Here is a 25,731-nt window from a genome sequence, read left to right as displayed (position 1 = left end):
ATTTCTATCCAATGCAATATGAAAATAGTTAACTATCTTGACGTGACATTTGATCTCAATAACAATTCTTTTATACCCCAAATGCAACAATGAGCTGAATTATGTTCACTCTGATTCAAACCACCCACCTAGTATTATCAAAAGACTCCCTTGCACTGTTGAATTGAGATTATCTGCTACGTCAGTAAATGAATCTTCTTTTTATAATGCCACCTTACAAAGAAACTTTAAAAAAGTGTGACTATAATCGTAAACTGAAATACCAACCCCAAGTTATCTTGACTAAAAACAAAAATCAAAAGTGAAAAGTCATATGGTACAACTCTCCATTTAGTCAAAATGTGGAGACAAAAATAGGCAGTCACTTATTAGCATTAACTGACCTGCACCTTCCAGTAAACCATAAATTTCACAAAATATTCAACAGAAATTCAATCAAAGTTAGTTATAGCTGTATGCAAAACGTAATGTCTATAATTAGTTCACATAACCACAAGATTTTACACAGTGATACAAATTTAAATGTAAGAACTTGCAACTGCATTACAAAGACCACTTGACCATTGAACAATAAATGTTTATTGAGTAATACTTTTTATCAAGCTTCTGTGATTGATGAAAATCTTAATCCTAAAGAAAAAGAAAAAATATTTTTGAGCATAAGTGAGACACTATTCAATCTTAGATACGCAAATCATTTAAAATCTTTTAATGCCATGAAATACCCAGAAATGCTACTGAGCTTTCTAAAGAGATATGGAGTTTAAAAGAAAAAAATATAAAACACACAATAAAGTGGAAAATTATCAAACGCTGTAAATCTATTAAAACAACATCCAAAATTTGTAACCTCTGCCTTCATGAGAAATTTATAATTTTATATCACAAAGTAAACAACCTGCTCAATAAAAAAGACGAAACATTATCTAAGTGTCAACATTCGAACAAATTTCTACTGTCCTCTTTTAAGACCAGAGACTAAATAGTTACATCTTTTATTAATCAGAAGTCATACTACTGTAATTTTTAACTCCTTTGCAAAAGGGTTTGCTTTTAAATGGTTTTTTCTAACGGTTTTTCTAACGGTTTTTTAATGTATTTTATAGCTGATGATTGCTGTGTATGGCATGAAACTTTAAGTACTATTAACAATATTGTTTTTCATTTGAACAAAATTTAAATATATATATATATATATATATATATATATATATATATATATATATATATATATATATATATATATATATATGTATATATATATATACACACACATACTCACACACACACATATATACATATTTATCATTTAATTAAACATTTACCACATCATCAAAGTTTTCTAAGCCACTATTGTTTAATTCTCCTTCTTGTTTGTAGCCATTTTTTCCTCCAAAAAGCATAAAAATTATAAACAAATAGGGAACATAAAAGTCTAAGAAGAGCAATAGAATACGAATCGTTTCCTCGAGAACATGCCCTGTATTTTTTAAACAAATTTGAAGTCAGTAAAATGCAAAAAAAAAATTCCATAAATTAAAAAAGTATTCCAAATCAAATTGTTTACCTAAGAGAACTGTGAAAACTGAAAATATTGAAAAAATTCTCAAAGTTTTGTATAGTCGAAAATAAACAAACAACAGCATAATGCAAGATACATAGTTAGCAGCTTTAAAAAGTCTCATATTCGGTTTAATTATATTTATAATATGCAAAATATATGTTAGCAACACAACCACAACAAGCATAAACTCAAAAATATTCCAAAGATCATTCCATATATTTGCTGAAAGATTGCTAATTCTCTTAAACTCTTCCTCATAGAACTGCTGCTCTTCAAACCATGCAGGATGAAAATATTGCTTCTGCTTTTTGAGTCTTGTAATTTTGTAGTTTTTGTAGTCATTGATACATTTTGTATTTTGAATAACTGACCATAATTGCTAGAAGAAAAAAAATGTATATACATAATTAAATTATTATATCGAACAAAAAATTCAAAAAATAAAAATAAAAGAAACAACAAATATGGAAACAAAAAGTCATTCTAAAGATAATACTCTCATATGAACTTGTTCAACTTTTAGTTTCCATAGTTTTATTTCTCAATACAAATTAATTTATTTCATTTGATATATTTTGGATTATTGAGTGTTCCATCATGGCACAAAAAATGCTTTCTTAACATGCATCAAATTAAAGTCAGCAATCCAATATACTAATATTATCGTCCAAAAAACATCAATTGACATTAACCATGTTATTGTTCTCAAAACAATCTTGATCAATAGCCAAAATGTATATTATTTGAATATCTAAATATTCACAACAAATATGAATTCATTATATTTATGAATTCATATTTGACTGTAAAATACACCCAATACTTTATTTATGTTGTGAATTTTAAAAATAAAATTACAACCAATAAAAATTTTTCTTAGATTTACTATATTAAGTTAACCTTGTAATATAACTCAGGAAAAACTACAATACAAAGAAAATATAATAATTTTTATCCAACATGGTTGAGAAAAATTTTGAAGGATATTAATTGTGATTGGCTAAAATATAACAAGCAATTATTCATGGTTATGCACATCACATCTCTTTACTATAATGAAAATCTGAGCATAAAAAATTCCTTTATACAAAAGTAAAGTCAACCCTATTGAGGGCAAATTAGTAATTATTTTTATTGTGGGAAAATTAGTAATTTTTTTTTCTCTGGGTTAAATAGTAATTATTTAATTTACTATTCAATTATTCTATTCACCAAAAAATGATCTTATTGATGATTGTGCTGTTATTCTAATTCAAGATCGGTTAGTAATGATAAATGAATTTAAGTCCTTAAAATTGCCTGCAAATTTTGTAAGATTTTTCCAGCAATTTTTGTTCTTAAATTTTTGGTGGGTTTTTGTTCTTGGGATTTTGGGTTTAGATTTTTAAGTACCAATCCTATTTAGAATTATAGCCTTCTATATTTATAAATATGACTGGTACTCTCATTTTTATGTAAAGTATGCAGCATACAAATTAATTAAAAAATAAGTTTTTGACTTAACTCTTCTGCATTAGGACAGAATTATGGTCTGGTCTGCATTATGGTCACCTTTCTCTTCTCTAATGTCTTTATTACATTTACAAAAAGTTAAGAATTTATTCAAAAAAAATTACCTTGATCAAAAAGTAAAAAGTTAAAACAAAAAATACACAAGCAATAACAATCTTCCATGCTTTTGCCTTTGGTGGAGAATATTGTTGATCGTAAGAAGTAAATGGTATTGAATAGACTAAAATTGTTGCCAGCATTGTATATAAAACATTCCAAAAATTACTAATGACTGCATGGCGTCTGCCAAATAATTTCCAATTCACATTTAACAACTTTTGTAAAACAGGATGCATTATTAGGTCAAATCTATTGTGCATAACAACCATCTATACATTAATAAAAAATTATCAAAGTAAGCTAATATCTGTTGTTGTAAATTTTAAACATTAAAAAAATTGTGATTCAGTAAAAACAAAAATACTATCATTAACTTCAAGTTAAATCGAACTTTTTTTTTAAATAATCATTTACAAAAACGACTTGCTAATTCTTACACCATTGTTGTTACATTTAAAAATATGAAATTTATAAAAATTCAAAATTAAAACCTAAGCTGCTGAGTGAAACCTAAGTTATGAATGCCTAAAGTTATTGTTATTTATCTTAAATATTTAGGTAACTCATTTTAAAATCAAATCAAATTTACTAACTGTGCTTAAACATATTTCGTTTTTTCTAAAAAAAGAAAAATATCAGCAAAATTTGTTATGAATTGTTAGACTGCCTCCCAGACAGTTTTTAAGACAGAGAGGAGAAAGGGGGGTGAGGCAACGAACCATTGTTCATTTTTTTTTGACAACATGAACAATCGTTGTTATATATATATATATATATATATATATATATATATATATAATATATATATATATATATATATATATATATATATATATATATATATATATATGTATATAAATATATATAAATATATATATATATATATTTATATGTATATATATGTACATATATGTATATATATATATACATATATACATAAACGCGAATACGCAAGAAGCCGAATTTGGGGCAAATATTAAAAAAATGCAATTACAAAAAAAAATTACAAAAATATTGATATTAACCTTGTGCTCAAGCGGCAAAATACCCCAAAAAATACCCAAATTGTTGATAAATTATTTGGCTTTTAAATCTCAATATTTTGTAAAAAAAAATTTTCTAATGTGATCATAATGGTCCAAATTTTATTTAGATTGTTGTGTATCATGGTTTTATCATAAGTGTTGTTTAAAATAAAAAGGGTGTTAACCAGGAATAAATTTGATACAGCGATTTGATGAAATTTGGAATTTGTCAAAATATTTCCCAATCCCCCCCTCCCTGAGATTAAAATGTGTTCCGGGAATGCATAGGGTCCTTTTTCTTATTTTCTTTCCTCTTCTACTCCACTTCAGCACTTCATACATTGATTGGACAGCTCCAAAAATAAAATAAAATACCGTCTGCAACATTTACTGAAGATGAATATAAAATGAAGACAAAATTAAAAGTGATTTCACAATAACACTGCAAACTAAACTATGATTTCAAGAAATATATATTTTTATATTATTTTAATCAACGTATATTAATTAGTTACTATTAAGAATTTTACATTTGATTTATATAAATCTTATTATATCATTGTCGCTTTCATTTTAAGAGTATTCTTTTGAAAATATGTTTCTTTTTCACTGGTCGGCATTAAAGGGCGGTTTTTAAAGTAATATAGCGACTTATGTTCAATGAAGATTGATTCTGCAAAAGATAATCTTCTACTTCTAACTATTATTTATCCTTACACCATCTTGTAATAAATTGTATCATCAAAAGAAACGTTTTAAAAAAAGAAAAGGTTTTGAAAATAGTAAACACGAGCTCATAAAATATTAATCTTACGAACTCAAGTTTACTATTTATTGTCAATTTAATAATTAATAATAATTATCTTTATAAATAAATCGCATAGCAAAGTAAAGTTACAATTACCAAGTCTCTGTCAAAACAACCACAAGTATTTAATTACAAAAGAATATTGATCGCGATTGCACACAATCTTTGAAACAAAGAATACCAATAATTATTTTTTCATTCATAGTCATAAAATGTTATTATGACTGAAAAAATTAAATTTATGCAGTAACACAAAATAAAAATGACTGTATCAAAAAAAAAAAAAACAGACTGGAGATTCTTTTTTTTTTTTTTTTTTTTTTTTGCTAAAATCACAATTGCTTGTCCAAATAATATAAGATTTTAAATAAATACATTTTTTAGGTGAAATGAACATTATAGTTTAATAATATGATCTGTTCTGATCATTTATGGCAATTTTTTGTAATTGTAAACTTCTTGAGCTAGGATCTATAGTAAATTAAGGCACTTTTTCATTAAAATTAACTTAACAATGTTGAGCAGAATTAATCTAAGGACTCAAAAATCATGCTCTTTAGATTCGCAATAGGAGTAATAAATAAGTTTAACATAACTGTAATATACCGTAATATAAACAGTTTCTTGATATTTTGAATAAACTTTGTTAAATCAAACAAATTTGTTAACTTTTTAGATTTTACTTTATTTCTTGCAAACTTTTTATATAATATTTGCTGATGTCGGAAGACATTGCAAAGAATTTGCAAACATTGAGATGAGAATTTTACAAGCAAGTTGCTGAGAAAATCCCTAAAATCACTAAGAAAATTCCAATTTTCCAATAGACATTTTCACAATTATGCAATTGCATAGTTATACAAATAACAGCGGTTTAATTTCAAGTTTCACACAATAAATTAGAATTTCTTATGCTATTTTTCTATTGGTATTTAATAATTAATTTTCAATAACTTTTAGAAATATTATTAAACTTTAATTTGGCAAACTTTATTTGGAGAATGGGATTTTTTAAACTTTAAACTGGGAATTTTAATTTTATAAGCATTTGGGAATTATGCGTTTGACGGGACCCCACAGGGCTAGTTTATGCCCTATATATATATATATATATATATATATATATATATATATATATATATATATATATATATATATATATATATATATATATATATATATATATATATATATAATATATATATATATATATATATATATATATATATATATATATATATATATATATATATATACATATATATATATATATATACATACATAAAATATACATATATATACATAAAATATACATATATACACAATATATTTATACATATATATAATATATATATATGTATAAATATTATATATCACGGGTCCCTGAAGGTGACCTAAGACCTTATAACATATCCCAATAATTTTTTTTTTGATTTTGAAAGTAGTCCATTAGTACATTTCAAAACTATCAACATTTAAATCCTTATATGGTAGCTTTTCGAGAAAACTTAGTAAAAAGTTTTATAAATAACGATGTTTTAACATTAAAATAATTTTCTTCCATCGGCCATTATAGTTGTTTACTTTCTGTAACTGCAACCATGCAATTGGTGATAATATTTATAAGTTTCCGATTGGCTTATATTTGTTGTCAATAAAAGACTTAAATAATAATAAAGACTTTAGTAATAACAGCGAGTATAATAATAAAATTACTGTGTATTTCAATTTGAAATACACCGTAATTAATTTAAAGTAAGTAATTAATTTGAAAATATAAAAATTATTTCTCAAGAAAAAAAAAGAAATGCCATACTTTGCTAAAGATCATAAAGAGTTTTTAAAATGCTTTTGTATATGCTGTTTGAAAAAAGGCAATGATTTAAGATGCATTTAAACCAAATTCATGCCCACAACAAGGAAAAAGTTATGAAAATCTTTTCAAGAGATTTTTTTGGGAAAACTTCTTTGTTGAAAACCCTGATCTGCCTAAAATGCTATGTTCAAATTGAAGAAAAAATCTAGTGAGTTTAGAAAAAGCAGATTTAAAAACCTTTTTATTAACCACTCGACCTAAGTTTTTTCTAATAAAAAATAAGTCAATAAAAACTAGTTAATTTTTTCATTATTATTATTTTGCTTATAAACAATATTATGTTTGCATTTAAAAAATTAATTTCTTGTTACTTTTAGGTCTTAATACTAGAGTTATTCAAGGTGGGAAATGTGAATGTTTTATTTGTGTTAATGGGCGTACAAATGGTACTGAAATGGCAACTCCTCCACCAATGGTTTTATATGAAACTAATAAAGATATAGACCACATTCAAAATAATATGAATTTTTCTGCAACCAATGAAAACTTTGTTCTTTGCAGAAGTTGTTTTCAACTTATAGTAAAAGGTATTAAACATTCTTGCACAAAGTTAGCTATGCAAAAGAATTTGGCGCATATTGTACAATCTACCTCACCTGTGACTTAAGGAAAAGTTTTATCAACCACAATCAACAATTTAGTAACCAATGATACAGAAATAAAATTGAACACATTTGGCCCTAAAAGACTTGTTGTTTCTGACGGAGTAGTTGAACCAAAAACACCTTACTTTTCTCTCTCAAAACTGAAACAACTACAAAGCAAACTTCATACAAGGTATTGATTGTTTACTACAGAATTCAAAAAATATACATTACTTTAAAAAATGTTCATTGTCTTTAACATTTGTATCCAATTTACAAGTGAGTATAAGATGTTAGAGATGGCTCGATTTATTCAAGTGAATGGGGGCAGAAAATCTGTTGAGTCTTGTTTTTACAAAAAGTTAACAAAATAAAATAAAAATCTATTGTCTCTGTTTGATGCTGAGCTTATGCTGATTCAGTCTAAACAGGATATCGGAGATAAGAAAAAAATGGTATAATTAAAACATATCTATCCACTATATATAGATATATATAGTTTACTTTGATTTTAGCTCCTCTAAATAGTTCTAAAATAGTAATATATTATAATAAAATAATATTTAATGCATCATAATAATTTTATATTTTGATTAAGTTGATAACATAAATTATATCAACCTACTGAATTCAAGTTGTTTTGTTATTGTTTAGTGCATTGAAAGAACTGTTTTTGGTGTAATATGCAATAATGTTGATGAGTTTGTTGCAACAGTTTTACAACATAAATCTCTTGAACCAGATATGTAGATGTTAAGATTGGGGTAGATGGAGGGCAGAGCTATCTAAAGGTTACCTTATCAATTACATTGAAGCCAGAGCTTGATGCACATTCAAGTGAAAAGAAAAAAGTGAAATATTCTGATGAGTATGGATGTAAAGATTTTAAGTTTACTAGTGTTCACAAAACTTTAGTTTTTGCTGTATTACCCTCTATTGATGAAAATTATGCAAACATAAAAATGTTATTGGATAAATTAAAACTTAACTCTCTAGATTACTCTATTTCAGAAGATCTAAAGTTTCTTCTGCTGATGGTTGGAAAGCAGTCAGCAGCTTCAAAGCATCCTTGTCCATTTTGTGAAACAGAATCACCTAGTATGCTGAGAGCTGAGTTATATTCTCTAACTTCTCTGTGTGAGTGGTATTACAAATGGATGGCTGCTGGAGGAAACATTGCAAAAGCTAAATATTTTAGTAACAGTTAATCCTCCTTTATTGACTGGAAATGTAACAATGAAGATCTTATCAATTGTCAATATACCAGGCTTACATATTTTGCTAAGCATAGTAGACAAACTTCTCAAACTAATTGAAAAAAACTTGTTTGAGAGCACTAATCAAGAATTTCCTTTTGTAAATAGTTATTTGCCTACAATTAATCTTGACAGAGTACCTTATCAAGATAAACACAGGTTAGAAGGAAATGGATCCAACAAGTTTCTAAGAAAACTTGATCGTTTTCAAATCTATTTGAATGAGCACAATATTGTTGGTGGAAAATATATGAAAACTTTGAGAGACTTTGGCGATGGGTGTTTTGGGAAAACATTAAATCCAAACTACTCTGAATATATTAAAAGATTTTCACAAAGTTTCAGAGATCTTGGTACAAACATTACTCTTAAAGTTCATATAGTAGAGCATCATGTTGAAAAGTTTATTATAATGAAAGGAGGAAAGTTTGGTAAGTATATATTCAAAAGCATTTTAAATTTTTACATATAAAAGTATTAATCTTCAATATTTCCCAAGGTTTAGGGTATTGGACTGAGCAATCATTGGAATCAGTTCATTAAGACTTCAAACAATTTTAGGAAATACGAAAGGTAGGACAACACAATGCTAATTTCAATGAAATCTTGCAAAGAGCTGTCTGCGTGTACAACACAAGGTATTTATAGTTAAAGGGATACATATAAACAAAACGTATATGTATCTATATATATACTTTATAACTTTAGTAAATGTAGTATTTATGTTTTAGTAAATATTTCTTTTTTAGAAAAAAAAACTATTTTACTTAGAATTTTTTGTCCCAAATTTGAAGATCATTCTATAATGCCACTCTATTCCTGTAAATTTATCTTATCCTCAATAAAAAAACTAACTTTTAAAACATAAATTAGTCTATATTCAAACTAGAAAACCCAAGTTGTTATTAGAAATTATTTCTAAATCCGATCCACGAAGTGTCAATACAATAGCACAAATAACCAAACAAATTATATATGGCCATTTGATCCACTCTCAGGGGCCTTAGTATGAGTCAGAGAGGTAATAATCTCCAGATTAAACAAGTATTGTAACTAAGTATTCTCGAAAAGCTACCATAATAGGATTTAAATGTTGACAGTTTTGGAATGTACAAATGGACTACTTTCAAAATCAAAAAAAATTTATGAGTTATGATATATGGTCTTAAGTCACCTTCATCAAAAGAATCCAGGCCAAACATCATAACTGAAGCCGAATATTTAATCTTGAATGTATACTTTACATGCTCTAGGACTGCTTGATATTTACTTAGATATTTTCAAATGCTATTTACTAGTCTTAGAAAAACAAAAATAACTTATCGTTGAGAATGATGTCAAGCAAATATATTCATTTACAGATATAATTGCATAGCCATAATTATTATAATATATATATATATAATATACATAAAATTATATTATTATATAATTTTGATTTTGGGAAAAGTTTACTGGTTCTGTAGTATTCATAATACAAAAGTAAAAACATTGCATGATTGCATAATTGATAAATGATAATAAATGATAGGAAAAAATATAAGTGATAAAAATTTCAAATTAGGACCTGAAGAACAGATTTAGAAACTTTTGTAGCATATTTTACATCGAATTGCAGACAATCAAGGTAATAATAGATTTTTCGTGTTGAATTATTATTTACAATAAACTGATTCATAGCTTCATATGTACAGGATGGCAATTTTTCTACCATTAAACCAACTGCTGAATTCCCATAACTATCGTATGTACCAACCGGGACTCCTATTTCCAAAAAATATTTTACAGCTTTATGACTACCTAAAGAAAAATGACAAAATTAGAATATCTACTTTACATCTATTTATAAGTTACCATTTAAAATGATAACCTAATGTACAAGAACACAAGTATCAAAGTATTTATTCAAACTATAGTACACCATTTAACATATGTAAGTGCTTAAAGATGATTATAATTCATGAAGATTAATAATTCTAATTAATTAAAGTTAACATGACATTTCATTTTTGTAACTATTAGTGTATTTAGGGAAACACAAAATGGTACTTGTGACATCATACTGAAACAAGCATAATTTTTTAATCTATGTTTCATATTTGAACCTTGATTAGTATAATATTCTGAGGTATTTATTGGCCTTATAATTTTTAGTAAACCCCTTAGTAAGTAATATGAATTGGATTGTCTTCATCAATTTTTAAGATATTTTAAAACGGTAAAAACTTACCAAACTCTACAGCTACATGAAGAGGAGTTCTCAATAAAAAATCAACACTATCTAGTTTGGCGCCATGACTAATAAGAACCTCTATTGAATGTATAGCATTATACCGTGCAGCATAATGCAATGCTGATTGTTCTTCACCAGTGGTTACAGCATCAATTAAAGCTTTAAAATATAAAAAATACATTTAAAAAAATCTACACTCAAATAGAAGTCAATTGAAATTAGATTTTATGCTAAGATTTTAGGTTTTCTTGTTCCCATTTTCCTATCACAGTAAGTTTTTTGTGAAGAATCATTTCGTCTCAAATGAAGGGAAATTATATAAAAATTTTAAAAATATTAATCATTTTATAATTAAATTTTTATTTTAGATTTTAGTAAACAAAAAGTTACATTTTTTAACTAAAAATGAAAACTAGGGAATTTAACAAGATTTTTTTTTATCTATGTTTTTTTATAAAATGAATATTATTTTTGAAATTTGTATATGATTTTGCTTCGTTTGAGACCCAACATGACATAATTTTGAAAAACTTTTTTTTTAATAATATTAGGGACCTATATAATGTTCGAGGGTCGGTAGCAACCCCTTAAATATTTTTTATTCAAAAATTTCTTAAATCTAGCATTTTTTTAATTATATACAACATATTCAGGGGGTGCCAGCAGTCATTTTCAGAAAAAGTTGTTTTTAGAACCACCTTAATATATATATATATATATATATATATATATATATATATATATATATATATATATATATATATATATATATATATATATATATATATATATATATATATATATGTAAAAATTGGTGAATGTTATAAGGGCCTAAGTCCGATAATGTAAAGTTTCAGGAAACTGAAAAAAACTGGATTTTTCATAATTTAAGACATAATATATAATTTAAAAAAATTTACCTCCATTTTTAATAAGAATTTCTATCATTGCAGAATAATCTATAGCTGCTGCAAGATGAAGTGGAGTTCGACCATACTTGTCCTTATGATTAACATCAGCTCTTTTTTCGATAGCAAAACTTGCTACATTAACATGCCAGTCTCGAACTATAGCAAAAAAAACACTTTGTCCATAACAATCTGTAAAGTTAAGGCTAGCTCCTTCGTCTAACAGTGCTTTGACAAATTGTAAATTTACAGTGTCCTCATCATCTGCTCCATTCCCCAATCTACCAGTAACAAAAGTATCTTATAATAAGTTATCACTTTTTATTTTTGAATTCTTTTTATTTTATATATTTGTATTTAATTCTTTTTTTGTTTAACATTTGTTTTCCCAGTCTTGTAAAATGAATATGTATATCTTCTTCATCGTGTTGTAAGCTTTAGAATATATTGCAATAGGATTTAAGTGGTTTTACAAATCATTTTCACCCCACAATACTTACTTAAAGTACTTTATGAACGCAAATAAGTGAAAAATATCATTAAACAATATACTCTATTATTGAAAAGAGACAATAGAAAACAGCTTATAATGATAAGCTATAAATGATAATCATAAAAATAGAAGCTTATAATGTTAATCATAAAAATAGAAAATTTAAACGAAAAAACTTGTTTTGATTACGGTTGCTGCAAAAAAGATCCTAAAATGAACAAGCGGCAAAACTTATACAGGTGAAGTTTTAGTAAAACCAAAGAAAAAGGCAATGTGAAACTTTGCTAACTAATTTAGAATTGGAATGAGTATTTTAAATGAAGTAGAAATGTTTGATATCAGAAGACTTGTGCGCCAAAGTTGACAATAGAAAAAAGTGAGTAAGTAAAATTTACCTACATAACTTAGATTTTTTCTAAATCATATTTTTACATAATATTTTTTACGTAATATCTTTTTCTACATCATATTTTTTTGAGAAAAGGTGTGTTTTGAGTAAAACAGAATTTTGGAAAAAATAGGAAAAAAATAGATTCTATTTCATTATCCATTATTCATTATCCACTCTATTTTTTTCCTATTTTTTCATTAAAACGTCTTTTGATAGCTTTTAAAGTTTTTTGAATGTTCGAAAGATGTCTTTTTTATGTCTCGTGCCCACTGGGTAATCAAGCCCGACAAATAGAAAAACCTTAAATTAAGGCAAAAGTAATAAAAAAAACATGGATAAAATGTACAACGCTCATTCATTTGTGATAGTGTCTATCACATTTGAAATTACTTTAGCATCAGGATAAACATCCTTGGTATTACTTTGGTTTTGTTACCTCTGTCATCCAAAACGTTAAGGTACGATTGGCTTTTTAACACCCCATTTCACTGACAGAACCAACAAAGTTTATTTTATAAATATGGAAATTTCACCACTAGCATAAGCAATAAGATATCTTGCCTTTGCAAGGTTTTAATTTATAGAGAAAATTGGATCCAGAGGGGTTCAAAAGGTGCTCTGCAACTCCTCAACTTTTAACAACTTTTAAATGTAAAATCAGAAATTCTTTAGTTTTCTTTTACGGCTAACAGTTTTTTTTGTTTTTTTTTGTTTGTTGAAAAATCAGGCAAATATAAGAAAAGTTGCTTAACGTTAATGTCCAGCACAAATACAGTTTTTATTTATTTTATGGTTACTTTTTTTTAATATTTTGATTAGACAACTTCCATAGAGGCGCTTTTCAATTACCCTGCTGTCATCAAAACTGTTTTTGATTGCCCAATCAAATTGGCCAGTTAGGTTTATCGCACAAATTCTTAGGGTGCAAGGGAAAAACAAATTGAAGGGTGCTAGGGAAAAACAGGGAATGTCAGTTTTTGAAAATATTGAGAATTTTTTAATTAACATGTTGTGCAAATCATAAACTACCTTCAGTGTTAAATTTGAAGCAAATAAATAAAAATTAATGGTCTAATTTAGTGAAAAGGAAAGGAAAAAATATAACGTATGGGAAAATATTGAGAATTTTTTAATTAACATGTTGTGCAAATCATAAACTACCTTCAGTGTTAAATTTGAAGCAAATAAATAAAAATTAATGGTCTAATTTAGTGAAAAGGAAAGGAAAAAATATAACGTATGGGACTTTGAAAACTAAATTTGATTTATCTCAGTTTGCGAAAAACTGACATCCTCTGTTCTTCCCTTGCACTCTTCAATTGAACTCACGAATCGATTTATAAATTGACCATTTATATGAAAATAAGTTTGAGCAAGAAAAACATATGTATATATAATTTTTAGGGCCCCCGCCAGTTCCACTTTAGGCAAAAATTTGGGGCGTTTTAAACGCCTGGCACCTTAAGATTTGTCATATAAAATTTTTTATTCCTTTAAATAATATGATGGATTGAATATTAATTACATAAAACAAGCATGTTGAAAAAATTTAGAAATTATTCTACAGAATCTTCTGAAATTGTTTAAAAAAAAAAATTTTTTTTTACAAAAACCTATTGTATAAATCGGTGGCGTATTTTATAACTCAAAGGCGTATCTTAATTTTTCAACATGCTCCTTTATGTAATTAATTTGCAATCCAACATATATTATTTAAAAGAATAAAAAATTTCATGGGATAAATTTCAAGGTCCCCGCCAGGCGTTTAAAACACCCAACATTTTTGCCCAAAATCGAACTAGCAGAGACCCAAAAAATTATATACATATATTTTTTTTGCTTAAACTTATTTTCTTATAAATGATCAATTTATAAATTGATTCGCGAGTTTAATTTCAAAAATTGATAAGATATGAGACACCCTACTGCTCATATGGATAAAAACCATTTCGGTTATGCGGCGTGAAAATTCCTGATATAAACACACTCAAAATCAGCCCGGCTAGATTGGCCAGCATTGTTACAAAACTTAAATTGCATTTCTTTTATTTTGAAGCTTAAGACGTTTAACCACGTATGTAAAAAAAAATTTGAACATAGTCATTAAATTTTTAAAAGCGAAATCATTTTTTTTCATAAGTTGATTATAAATAAAATATGATATTTATTTTGCAATATGATATTTATTTTGCAAACCAAGCAATATAACCAAGCTTTTAATATGCATAGAGTTTGAATGAATATTTATCGTATTATTTGTAGCAAATCGAACTATGTTATTTTAAACATCAATATTTAGTTTTAATTTTAAAATTAGCGCGAATATAATGTAAACAAATGTTATGTGACCTTATAAACGCCTGAGCGAAATATTATTTTCCAAATAAGCATGAGCTGAAATTCATTTCGCCTAACCTAAGCATTCAGTTATGCTCAGCCCCAAATATTGAAGTTTTAATGCTGGAATGGTGGTTTAGAACTTTTGATGCTGAATTGGCGGGCTGGATTGGTGGTGCTTGACAAGATCTATGAGTTTCCTCCATTGATTTTTAGCTCCTCTGTTCCAACGAAGAAGGGACAGTTAACCGCTTTTAAATACTGCTTTCGTACATGGGGTCCCTTTAAAATAATAACATCTTGATCTTTTTTACTCAAAATAACTGGCCACAAAGAGCGGTTAGTATAAATTATTACAAAGTCAGTTTGAACATCACATTCTTCACTGTTAGATAAAGTTCCTCCTTCAGACATTTAATTCAGCTTCAGGGTAATTGTTTGAGGCCCCAACTGATCCACATTCCTTCAAATCAAACATATTGAGTGCAGCAAAAATAAAAAAACTCAATTATTTGATAACTAATTGGGTCCTGGTAGAGGGAAGGCAGCTCATTTGCCAAAAATTGCGACGCTATGATTCTCTTTTTTGCTTCAACAGTCAAATACTACTTGAAAAAGTAGCGCTTTTATAGTGATATCGATAACAAATATCCTATTCGCTTCAACTTCTTCAACAAACGCGTAGTTCACCCATGGAAGGCACTACCTAACAAAGTTGTCAGGTCTACCAGTGTCATCTGCTTCAATGAGTCAGTATTGAATGATCATGACCATTATAATTACCACAGCGTCAGGGTTAGGGTTAATTCTAACCCTAACCTTAACCCTGACATGCAATCGAGTACGAGCAAGCATAGATAACTGCTTATTTATTTTCATAAAAAATAGTTTATAATTAATAATAAAAATAGAATTAAAAATTTTCATGTATACTTTTAGTCCAAATACTAAAGTCTTAACGTCAAATAGAAAAAATAAGCAGATTTCACATTGATAGTCATTAAAATATTTTCTATTAATTGTATAAAAAAAACAAAAAAAAAAACACCAATGGATCGTCCGGTGTCCCTTCAAGTTTGACGCTTGGAACAACTTGCCTCCTTTGCCCCTTCCTCTCTAAGGCCTTAATTCTATTTGTCTAAATTCTATATTTGTTATTATCAAAAACAAAAAGATCATTTAAAATTGAATGGCCCAGCCAATTTTCTTGGTTAACTTATTCTAGCAAAGAAGATGGAGCTTACTGCCTTCTTAGTACTTTGTTAGATGCTAGTATTCCAAATAGAACTTGGACTTGATATTTAAAATTGTAGAGGGCGAGGGTATGATAGTGCGGGTTGTATGGCAGATGAATATAAAAGAGTTGCTTCTCGAATAAAAGCCCTTAATCATAAAGCTATTTTATTTCATTATGCAAGCCATAGATTTACTTTAGTTCAAAAAGTAAAAATTCTTCTTGGCTAAGTAAAAGATACTTATTATTTTTTAAACTTATTTTCTAAACGTAGTAACTGTCTCAAAAAATATTTAAACCCAAATCAGGAAAAATTAATAGAGACTTGTCAAACAAGATGGATTCAAAAGCTAAGAGGTCTTGATATTATTTTTTTGATGGTTTTATACATGTTATTCATTCTATATAGAGAAAATGGGATTAAATAAATCAAAAGAATACAACAGTGAAACTGCTTCCAAACCCTCTTCTTTTTTGAATTATCGACAGATTTCTTATTTATTGTAGGCTTAGTTTTAACAAAACAGTTAATGGATTTTTTTATGCAATTACTGTAGTTCTTCAAACCAAATCTTTTAACATACCTCAGTAGTGTTTTAAAACAACTACTCTGAAAAATCTGTTATTAGGAATTAAAAAAAAAATCGATATATCACACTGAATGATACACTGTTGCTCTTAGTTTATCCTATTTAAGAAGTGATACCTAGATTGTATAATAGTCACAGTTTGTGACCATTTTAAACATAGCATTACTTCTCCATTAATTAAAAAACTTATTAATGAGCTAGATAATAGATTTCCAGAAAATGGTACATTTATTTATAAAGGTCTAGCAGCAGTTCTTGTAACAATGCTGTTCAGAATACAAGTTAGAAACCATGGAAATCTTATTTTTATGAATTTTTAAATTTCTATTTATCTGATATGCCTGTTGCATTCTTGTACTCTCTGTACACTCTTGTACTTTATTTATATATATATATATATATATATATATATATATATATATATATATATATATATATATATATATATATATATATATATATACATACATATATATATATATATATATATATATATATATATATATATATATATATATATATATATATATATATATATATATATATATTAAAAACAATCATCTGATCGTTGTTCAACCTTCTCTCGTATTACATAAAATCGTATATATATACAAAGTTATAACTCCCATGACAATTATAAAACTACAATTGTCATTAAAAACAATAAATGAATGCGTGACTTTCATCGCGTTTATCTACTTGACTTTTACCACTTATACGTAATAACTTTAATTCACCAACTTTAATAGAACATGCCCTCTTGGTGAATTAACTCATAAGTCTAATCGTTGTGGGGCTCTTATTATTTGTCCGGAGCCCATTTTGTCTCTTGAGCTGGTTTTACCCAAACATTGTCACCTTCCTTGAATATGTTGTCTACTTCATATTTTTTGACTTTCTTACGTGTATCGACACCTGGAATAAACGACGTTGGTTTTTGCTTAAATTGCTGCGATGGACTTTTACTACAGTTAGATGATATCGTCCCATTGTACAGTAATACTGCCAGAGCGATTGAGCAACGTGAGCAGGGCGACTGTTCTTTTAATTGTTCTATGTATGCGTTCAAAGATACCATTGTCTTGAGCTCGATGAGCTGCTCGATATTCTAAATTAACGTCCCATTCGTCAGCAAACCTTGTTAGCGTGTGTGAACAAAATTCATTGTCCATTAGAAGGCAAACTGGCGGTCCAAATAAGGAAAATATTTTTTCCAGCTTTCCAATAATTTCAGCTGCTATTTTGGTCACCAGTTTACGCCACGCTGTATACCGTAATGGGCCGCAGTCAATCATTGATAAGTATAGTTCTGCACCTACATGAGTTACATCAAGGGCAATCCGATTCCAATTCTGCTTTACACTCAGCTGACCATGCTTTTATTTTACGGAATAAGGATCGATGGAGTTGCACTGGTTACAACTTGCAATTACTGTTGACACCTCCTTACGTGAAACATTCTGGTTGTTTCGTAAACAAAGTTGCAATGTTCGATCGACACCAAAATGACCAATTGAGTTAACTTTCCATATGTATTTCTGTTGGATTAATCCGGCTGCACACACTGTTCTGCTCCATTTCAGAGGGATTCGTGAAAGTCGATCGGCCAGATTTAGCTCAGATGGAATCCATTGTACAATAATCCTAATATCTTTTGCTATTTCCTTTATCGTATTCAGCCGTCATTGTACTAACAATTGAGAAATTCCCCGAGTCTTCACGCGATATTCTTCTTTTACTACTGCGTTTAATTACCCCACGGTGCCCTTGCTATCGCTATATGCTGTGAATTCTTTTATATCTCATTTACTGGCTAAATTTAACCCTCGAAGTATCAAATCTAGTTCACTTATATTAATATGGTGCGTATCACTCATTGGTCGTAGCCATGCTGCATCTTCAATAACTACTTCTCCAATTAGAAGAACTACACCCAGTCCTATGGATGATGCATCACAGTAAAGCTCAGCTTTTTCATTCACTGGTACTAGCCATTTCCCACCAACCGAGTCTTTATTATCCAAACGGTGAAGCAACTCATTCATTTTTTCTTTGCAATCTTCAGAAACATACTTATTCCATGGAATATTTCCAGCTAATCGTTTGATGTATCAAGCTTGTAAACGCAAACTTCCTGCCACCGGGTAATGTCCAATAAGTTTACCTAAATTGCTAAAAAGCTGTGACTCGTGTGACTACATTTGAAGATTCGAATTGTACTACATTGTCCCGCTTCCATATCAGTTCCCCATTTTTATTTCGTTCGACTCTCAAACCTAAAACACGTCCTTTTTCTAGGTCTTCTGGAGGTTTACACTGCAATCCAAATTTCTCAAGATGCTTCGCTACATTTTCAGCTGTTTCTACACTTTCATCGACAAATATATCATCAATGTAATTATCACATGCTTTCTTCACAGTCGAATTCATATTGAGCACGTGACGAAGAATCGTAGTCATTATTGTTGGAGCCACGTTGATGCCAAAACACATTCTGGTGAAACAATACCGATCCCCATTTATAATCACAGTTTGATATGGCCACAGTTTTTTGTCAATGTGAATTTGAAGGTAGGCTTTCTTAAGATCAAGGATTTTTGCACTTTCAATTTTCCTCCAACGACGCAGTTTCTCTTGACAAACGTCGGCATTTGCTGTGTGACAATTTACAAATTCGTTGAGAGCTCGGAAGTCTCCCACTGGGCGTATCTTTCTACCTTTATTTTCTTGCACAACACACATGAGCGGTACCAATACTTTAGGTGGTCCCAATGCTTGCTCGTTATACGGCACAAGAATGCCAGAGTTGATCCATTCATTTATTTCTTTTCGGTAACTACGTTCATGCTCTTCGCTCATCTTGTATTCGCAGATCGTATTATTAATTGCGGGCTCTTTATTTCAGTTCCATGATGTCGTCCACTTTTTTTCGTCGAACTTTGCCGTAAAATCCTGATGTTTTATTTCGTTGTTTTTGTTTATTTCTAGATAAACGTGATAAACTTTGTATTTATATACAATTTTATGTAATAGGAGAGAAGGTTGAAAAACGATCAGATAATTGTTTTATATATATATATATATATATATATATATATATATATATATATATATATATATATATATATATATATATATATATATATATATATAAATAAACGAATACAAGAATGCAACAAGCTATTTCGGCTATTATGCCACCAGTATTTGATGGCAACCATCAACGGTTTATCCGTCAATATAGATATATATATATATATAGATATATCTATATTGACGTTATATAGATATATATATCTATATAACGGTTTATCCGTCGTATAGATATATATCTATATAGATATATTATATTATTAGATATATGAGAATTTATTTTGAAAAACCAGTCATTATTCTTTCAACTGTTGCGGGTACTTTAAGGCCATTAACATGAGAGGTTTTCCAAATATAAGGACAGCGTTAATAATATTAGGAACAATTTCAATAACAACTTGTAAATGTGAAAAAAGTATTTCAGTTATACATAGACTAAAAACATAATAGTATAATATGTAAAAACAAAGTAATGTAATATGGTTGAGTCTCACTTTAACTCTAAAGCATTAATGTCGATACATCAAGAAATTTTTCCAGATGTTGAAAGAGTTATCGACATTTTTCAAAGTCAGGTGAAAGACGTTTGACTTGGCTTTTATTTAGTAGCATACTAGCGTTTATTTTACTTTTTCTTATTTATAATTTAATTTTTACTATAATTGCGTATGTGTCCAGTACTTGAAAGCAGAAACACCTCAGTTCCCAAGCTGTAATAATCGACAATAATTAAATAGTTTTTATTGGCCCACTGAAACAAATCAGTTCCAAGTTTTTGCCATGGTCGTGTTGGGACATCAGGGATTAGGAGAGGTTCTTTCGGCTTTGATGGGAGATACTTCATACATGCCTCACATTTTCGAATAAACTGTTCAATTTGGTTATTTAAACCTGGCCAAAACACACTCTGACGTGCACGACGTTTGCATTTCTCCATTCCCAAGTGACCTTCATGCAATTTTGAAAGAATTTCTTTTCGCATACTAACTGGGATTATTATTCTATTTTGATATAATAAGAGCCCATCAATTTTAACTACACACATTTTATCATTGAATTTACATACACATTAAGATCATTTTCTGCAATCGAATATTCTTTTGTAGGATTAGATACAGGTGCACGAGACATTGCATCTGCATCAGTAATAGATTTGCCTGCAACATGTTCTGCAGTAAATGAAAATCCTAATAACTTCATTCTTAAACGTTGAATTCTTGGAGATATGTCAATAAGTGAGCGATAATTTAATATTGGAATTAATGGTTTGTGATCTGTTTCTAATATAATATTTGGCAAACCATACAAATATTTTGACATGCGTGTGCACCCCCATGTTACTGCTAACATTTTTATTTTGATTGGATAATTTTTTTTCAGTTGTCGTAAGAAATCTAGATGCACAATCAATTGGTTTGTATATACCATTCTGATTCTGGTAAAGTCCATTTAATAAACTTCAATCTGTTCTTACTTTTACAGGTTTTTTAATATCGCAGTGTGCCAAAATGGGTGGATTGGTTAAACTATTTTTTACCTCATTGAATGCTCTAGTATGATTTTCAGTCCAAAACCATTCCTATCTTGAACTCAAAAGATCTCGCAAGGGTTCAGCTACTTTAGCAAGCGATGGATTGAATTTTGCTAATTGCTGGGCCATGCCAAGAAAACTACGTAAAGACGTTATATTTGTTGGTTTTGGAAAATTTTTTATTGCTTCAACTTTTTTGGTCAATGGTTTTACTCCTTCTGCTGAAATTTTATGACCTAAAAACTCCACTTCTGTTTGATCAAATAAACATTTCTCTACATTAAGGGTAACTCCGTTTTCAGCAAATCTATTTAACAATGCTACAAGGTTTTTGTTATATTCCATTTCTGTATTCCCAAAAACTAAAAAATCATCCATACTTTTAACCACTCCTTTTAGACCATCAATAACTTTATCCATTTTTTTACTAAAAATTTCAGGGAGTGACGTTAATCCAAATGGATCCCTCGTTGGGCAGAATCGCCCAAAAGGTGTCGTAAATGTACATTTTAACTGACTTTCAATATCCATTGGTAACTGCCAATATCCTGAGTTAGCATCTAATTTTGCCATATATTTACATCTATTTCCAAGTTGGGCAAATGAATCGTCTACACTTGGCAGTTCATAGAATTCACGCTTGGTGTCTTTGTTTAAGTGTGTTAAATCAATACAGATACGAAGTAGGCCATTTGCTTTTTTCACAATTACTATTGGATGACACCAATCTGTAGGTTGATCTACTATTTTGATAACACCCATCTCTTTCATACGCTTTAGCTCTAGCTTCAACGGATCTAGTAGTGGGAACGCTACTCGTCGTGGCGTTCCAATGTGGTATGGTGTTGTATTTTCTTGTGTTGTTATATGTACAAGGCCACCTTTAATAGTTCTTAACCCTTTGAATACTGAAGGAAACTGTTCTACAATGTTACTTTTTGATTTTGAAATCATAGCACACATAAATCGTTCAGGAATATCTACTTTAACTAGGTTAAACTTTTGTAAGGCAGGTCTTCCTAATAAAGCAGTTTGCACATTATCACAAACATATATAGTAATTAAATTACATTTCTGACCGTTTATAGAGAATGATTTTTTAAAGTATCCAAGACAATTGAGTTGCTTATAATCAGGACCAATTAGTCGTTTATTAGTAGTATATAAATGTTCAATTTTAATTCCAAACTTTTTTAAATGTTTAGTTCCTATAACTGTGACTTCAGCGCCTGTGTCAATTTAAATGTTATTTTTCCATATTTTACTTTTAATTGAACTTCCCAAGGTCTGTTTACACAATCTGTTCCAACTCTTCCTAAAAACAACGCACCTAGATGCTGCATAATTTTTACTATTGTTCTGTTGATAAACATCTCTATCAGGAATATTTGGTTTTGCTTTTAGGCAAACTGAACTATTTGAAAAGTGATTCATAATGCTACAGTCTCTGCACTTTTTACTCCATGCTGGACATGATCCACGAATAAATGGATGCTTTTTTAAACAGAATTTACATACCAATGAATTAAATTTAAAACCTCTATTATCACTATTCTGTGTGGGTGAACTAAATTTATTTTTACTGTACAATTGTTTTCCAATACGATCTACACTTTCACTTTTATTATTTCGCAACTCAGATAAACCATCTCGTGCTTTTTCTGAAGAGCGACAAATTTCTACTGGTTTATCTAGTGTCAAAGTCTTTTCAGAAAGTAATTTCTCACGTACTTCGTCACACCGTATTCCATATACAACTTTATCTCCTAATAAACTGCCAAAACAATCTTCAGTATTACAAAAATTGCAATTTTTACTTAATAATTTAACTTCGGTTAAGAAATCACCAAAGCATTCACCATCTTCTTGACAAAGTTTAAAATATTTATGTCTTTCTAAAGTCTCATTAATAATACTTTTAGCAAACACTTCCATTTTCTCCAATGAAATAGCTGGATCTGTTTTTTCATTTTTGGTTAGGTTTAATGATTCGTAAATGTTTCGAGTTTTTAAAGAAAACGTATACCTTAACATAGCAGCTTGATACGCAAGTGGTTTTTTCTCTAAATCCGACAACAAAACATAATCCTGCCATTTATCAATCCAGGAGCAAAATGCAGCATACCTATCTACAACTAAATCTAACATTGGAGGAGAAACACCAACTTTACCACTTTCTGCCATTTTTTATAAATAGATTCTCAAGATTAAACAAGATAATTCGAAAATATTATAAAACTTTATTTTCGCACGTTTATTTACATACTCGTAGCGCCATGTTGTGTTTATAAAATATTCTCTTTAAGACCGGCGCCGATATATAAAATAGGGCCGTATATATATATATATATATATATATATATATATATATATATATATATATATATATATATATATATATATATATATATATATATATATATATATACATATATATATATATATATATATATATATATATATATATATATATATATATATATATATATATATATATATATACATATATATATATATATATATATATATATATATATATATATATATACATATATATATATATACATATATATATATATATATATATATATATATATATATATATATATATATATATATATATATATATATATATACATATATATATATATATACATATATATATATGTATATATATATATATATATATATATATATATATAAATATATATATATATATAAATATATATATATATATATATATATATCTTAATATATATAAAGGGCAATGTGTGTGTGTTTGTTTGTTTGTTCTCTATAGAAATCCAAACCGCCGGACCGATCTCGATGAAATTTGGCATGGGGGTAGTCCTCGAGGGGGAGAAGGTTCTTAGCTGGGTTTTGACCCCATACCCCGACCCCCGGGGTCAGGGGGGCCCAAAAATGGGATCCAGTGTGGCTCTGCAGCCTCAGCCGTGCAATTTGGCAAAACCTAAAAGCTTCCTACCTGTGGAGGAGTGTCAGAACACTTCATTTGACAACAAACATGAGGGTAAAGTTGTCTGGTGATCTGTCAGCAGGAGCCTTTTCCAATCAGCTCCTTGCCTTGGGCAATGGTGAGGCACCAGTTGATGTGCAGACAGGGCTCATTAAATTCCCTGCCAACTTTTGCACACTGGTGGATTCTGCAGAGGAACTCATTGTCAAGGTGTTTCCCAACATCCAGCAGAGTTTCACCAGACATGACTGGATCTGTGAGAGAGCTATTCTGGCTCCCAAAAATGAGTCTGTCACCAAGATCAATATGCAGATCCAGAAAATGCTCCCAGGCAATGAAAAGTCCTACAACTCCATTGACATGGTTATGGACCCCAGTGAAGCTGTCAACTATCCAACAGAATTTCTGAACTCTTTAGAACCATCTGGATGTCCTCCTCACATTCTTCACCTGAAAGTTGGAGCACCAATCATTCTCCTTCACAACCTCGACAGTCCCAAGCTCTGCAATGGAACTCGACTCATCATCAAAGCTATCCTTTCAAACTTGATTGAAGCAACTATACTGACTGGATGTGGCAAAGGTGAGAATGTTTTCATTCCAAGGATTCCAATGATTCCCAATGACCTCCCATTCAGTTTCAAGCGTCTCGAGTTTCCAGTCAGGCTGGCTTTTGCCATGACCATTAACAAAGCGCAGGGACAGTCACTCAAAGTGGCTGGCATCAACTTGGAACAGCCCTGCTTTTCTCACGGCCAGCTCTATGTTGCATGCTCCAGAGTTGGATCTCCACGAAATCTTTTCATTTTGACTCCAGAAGAAAAAACCAAGAACATTGTCTATCAGAAGGCTCTTCAGTGAAAGAAATCCTCTTTAAAGAAGTCCTATTAAAAGAAAACAATAACAATCCAATGTGAAGAAATTACCCATGATTTAACTTTTGTAACATGTTCAACTTTTTTTTCCAATGTGAGAGAACAATTTAATTGGAAAATTTGAGTAAATGTTCTTTTGGAAATTCTTAATTTGTTGTTTTTAAGTGGAAAATAAACTAAATGTCTTTTTCTTCCTTAATGTCTTTCAGTTATTTCATAGCTTCAACCAACAGGGTCACATTTTGTGGGATTATTGTGCAACACTAAAAAATATTGCACAATCTTACTGTGCATAGCCCAAAATTAGTATAACAAAGTTCCAGATGCTCATTTACTTTTAAATAT

General features: G+C 28.9%; 1 protein-coding gene across 2 annotated transcripts in view; it reads right to left on the bottom strand.

The window, feature by feature from the left end:
* Positions 1–25,731, bottom strand: part of LOC100206166 (transient receptor potential cation channel subfamily A member 1) — a 68,964-nt gene that overhangs the window by 30,391 nt on the left and 12,842 nt on the right. For both annotated transcript variants that reach the window (XR_010637478.1, XM_065792753.1), the window contains exons 2-7: positions 11,878–12,146; positions 10,955–11,116; positions 10,292–10,524; positions 3,181–3,444; positions 1,568–1,943; positions 1,326–1,480 (exon numbers count right to left, since the gene is read on the bottom strand). Coding sequence is in view for 1 of the 2 variants with exons in the window: in XM_065792753.1 (XP_065648825.1) it covers positions 1,326–1,480; positions 1,568–1,943; positions 3,181–3,444; positions 10,292–10,524; positions 10,955–11,116; positions 11,878–12,146 (1,459 nt within the window). In the remaining variant the exon portion in view is untranslated. The remainder of the gene's footprint in view (positions 1–1,325; positions 1,481–1,567; positions 1,944–3,180; positions 3,445–10,291; positions 10,525–10,954; positions 11,117–11,877; positions 12,147–25,731) is intronic.

Source organism: Hydra vulgaris, chromosome 03 (genome assembly GCF_038396675.1).
Source record: "Hydra vulgaris chromosome 03, alternate assembly HydraT2T_AEP".
Taxonomy (NCBI): domain Eukaryota; kingdom Metazoa; phylum Cnidaria; class Hydrozoa; order Anthoathecata; family Hydridae; genus Hydra; species Hydra vulgaris.
The sequence above is the reverse complement of the archived record's forward strand: the minus strand, read 5'-3'. Positions and strand labels throughout refer to the sequence as shown.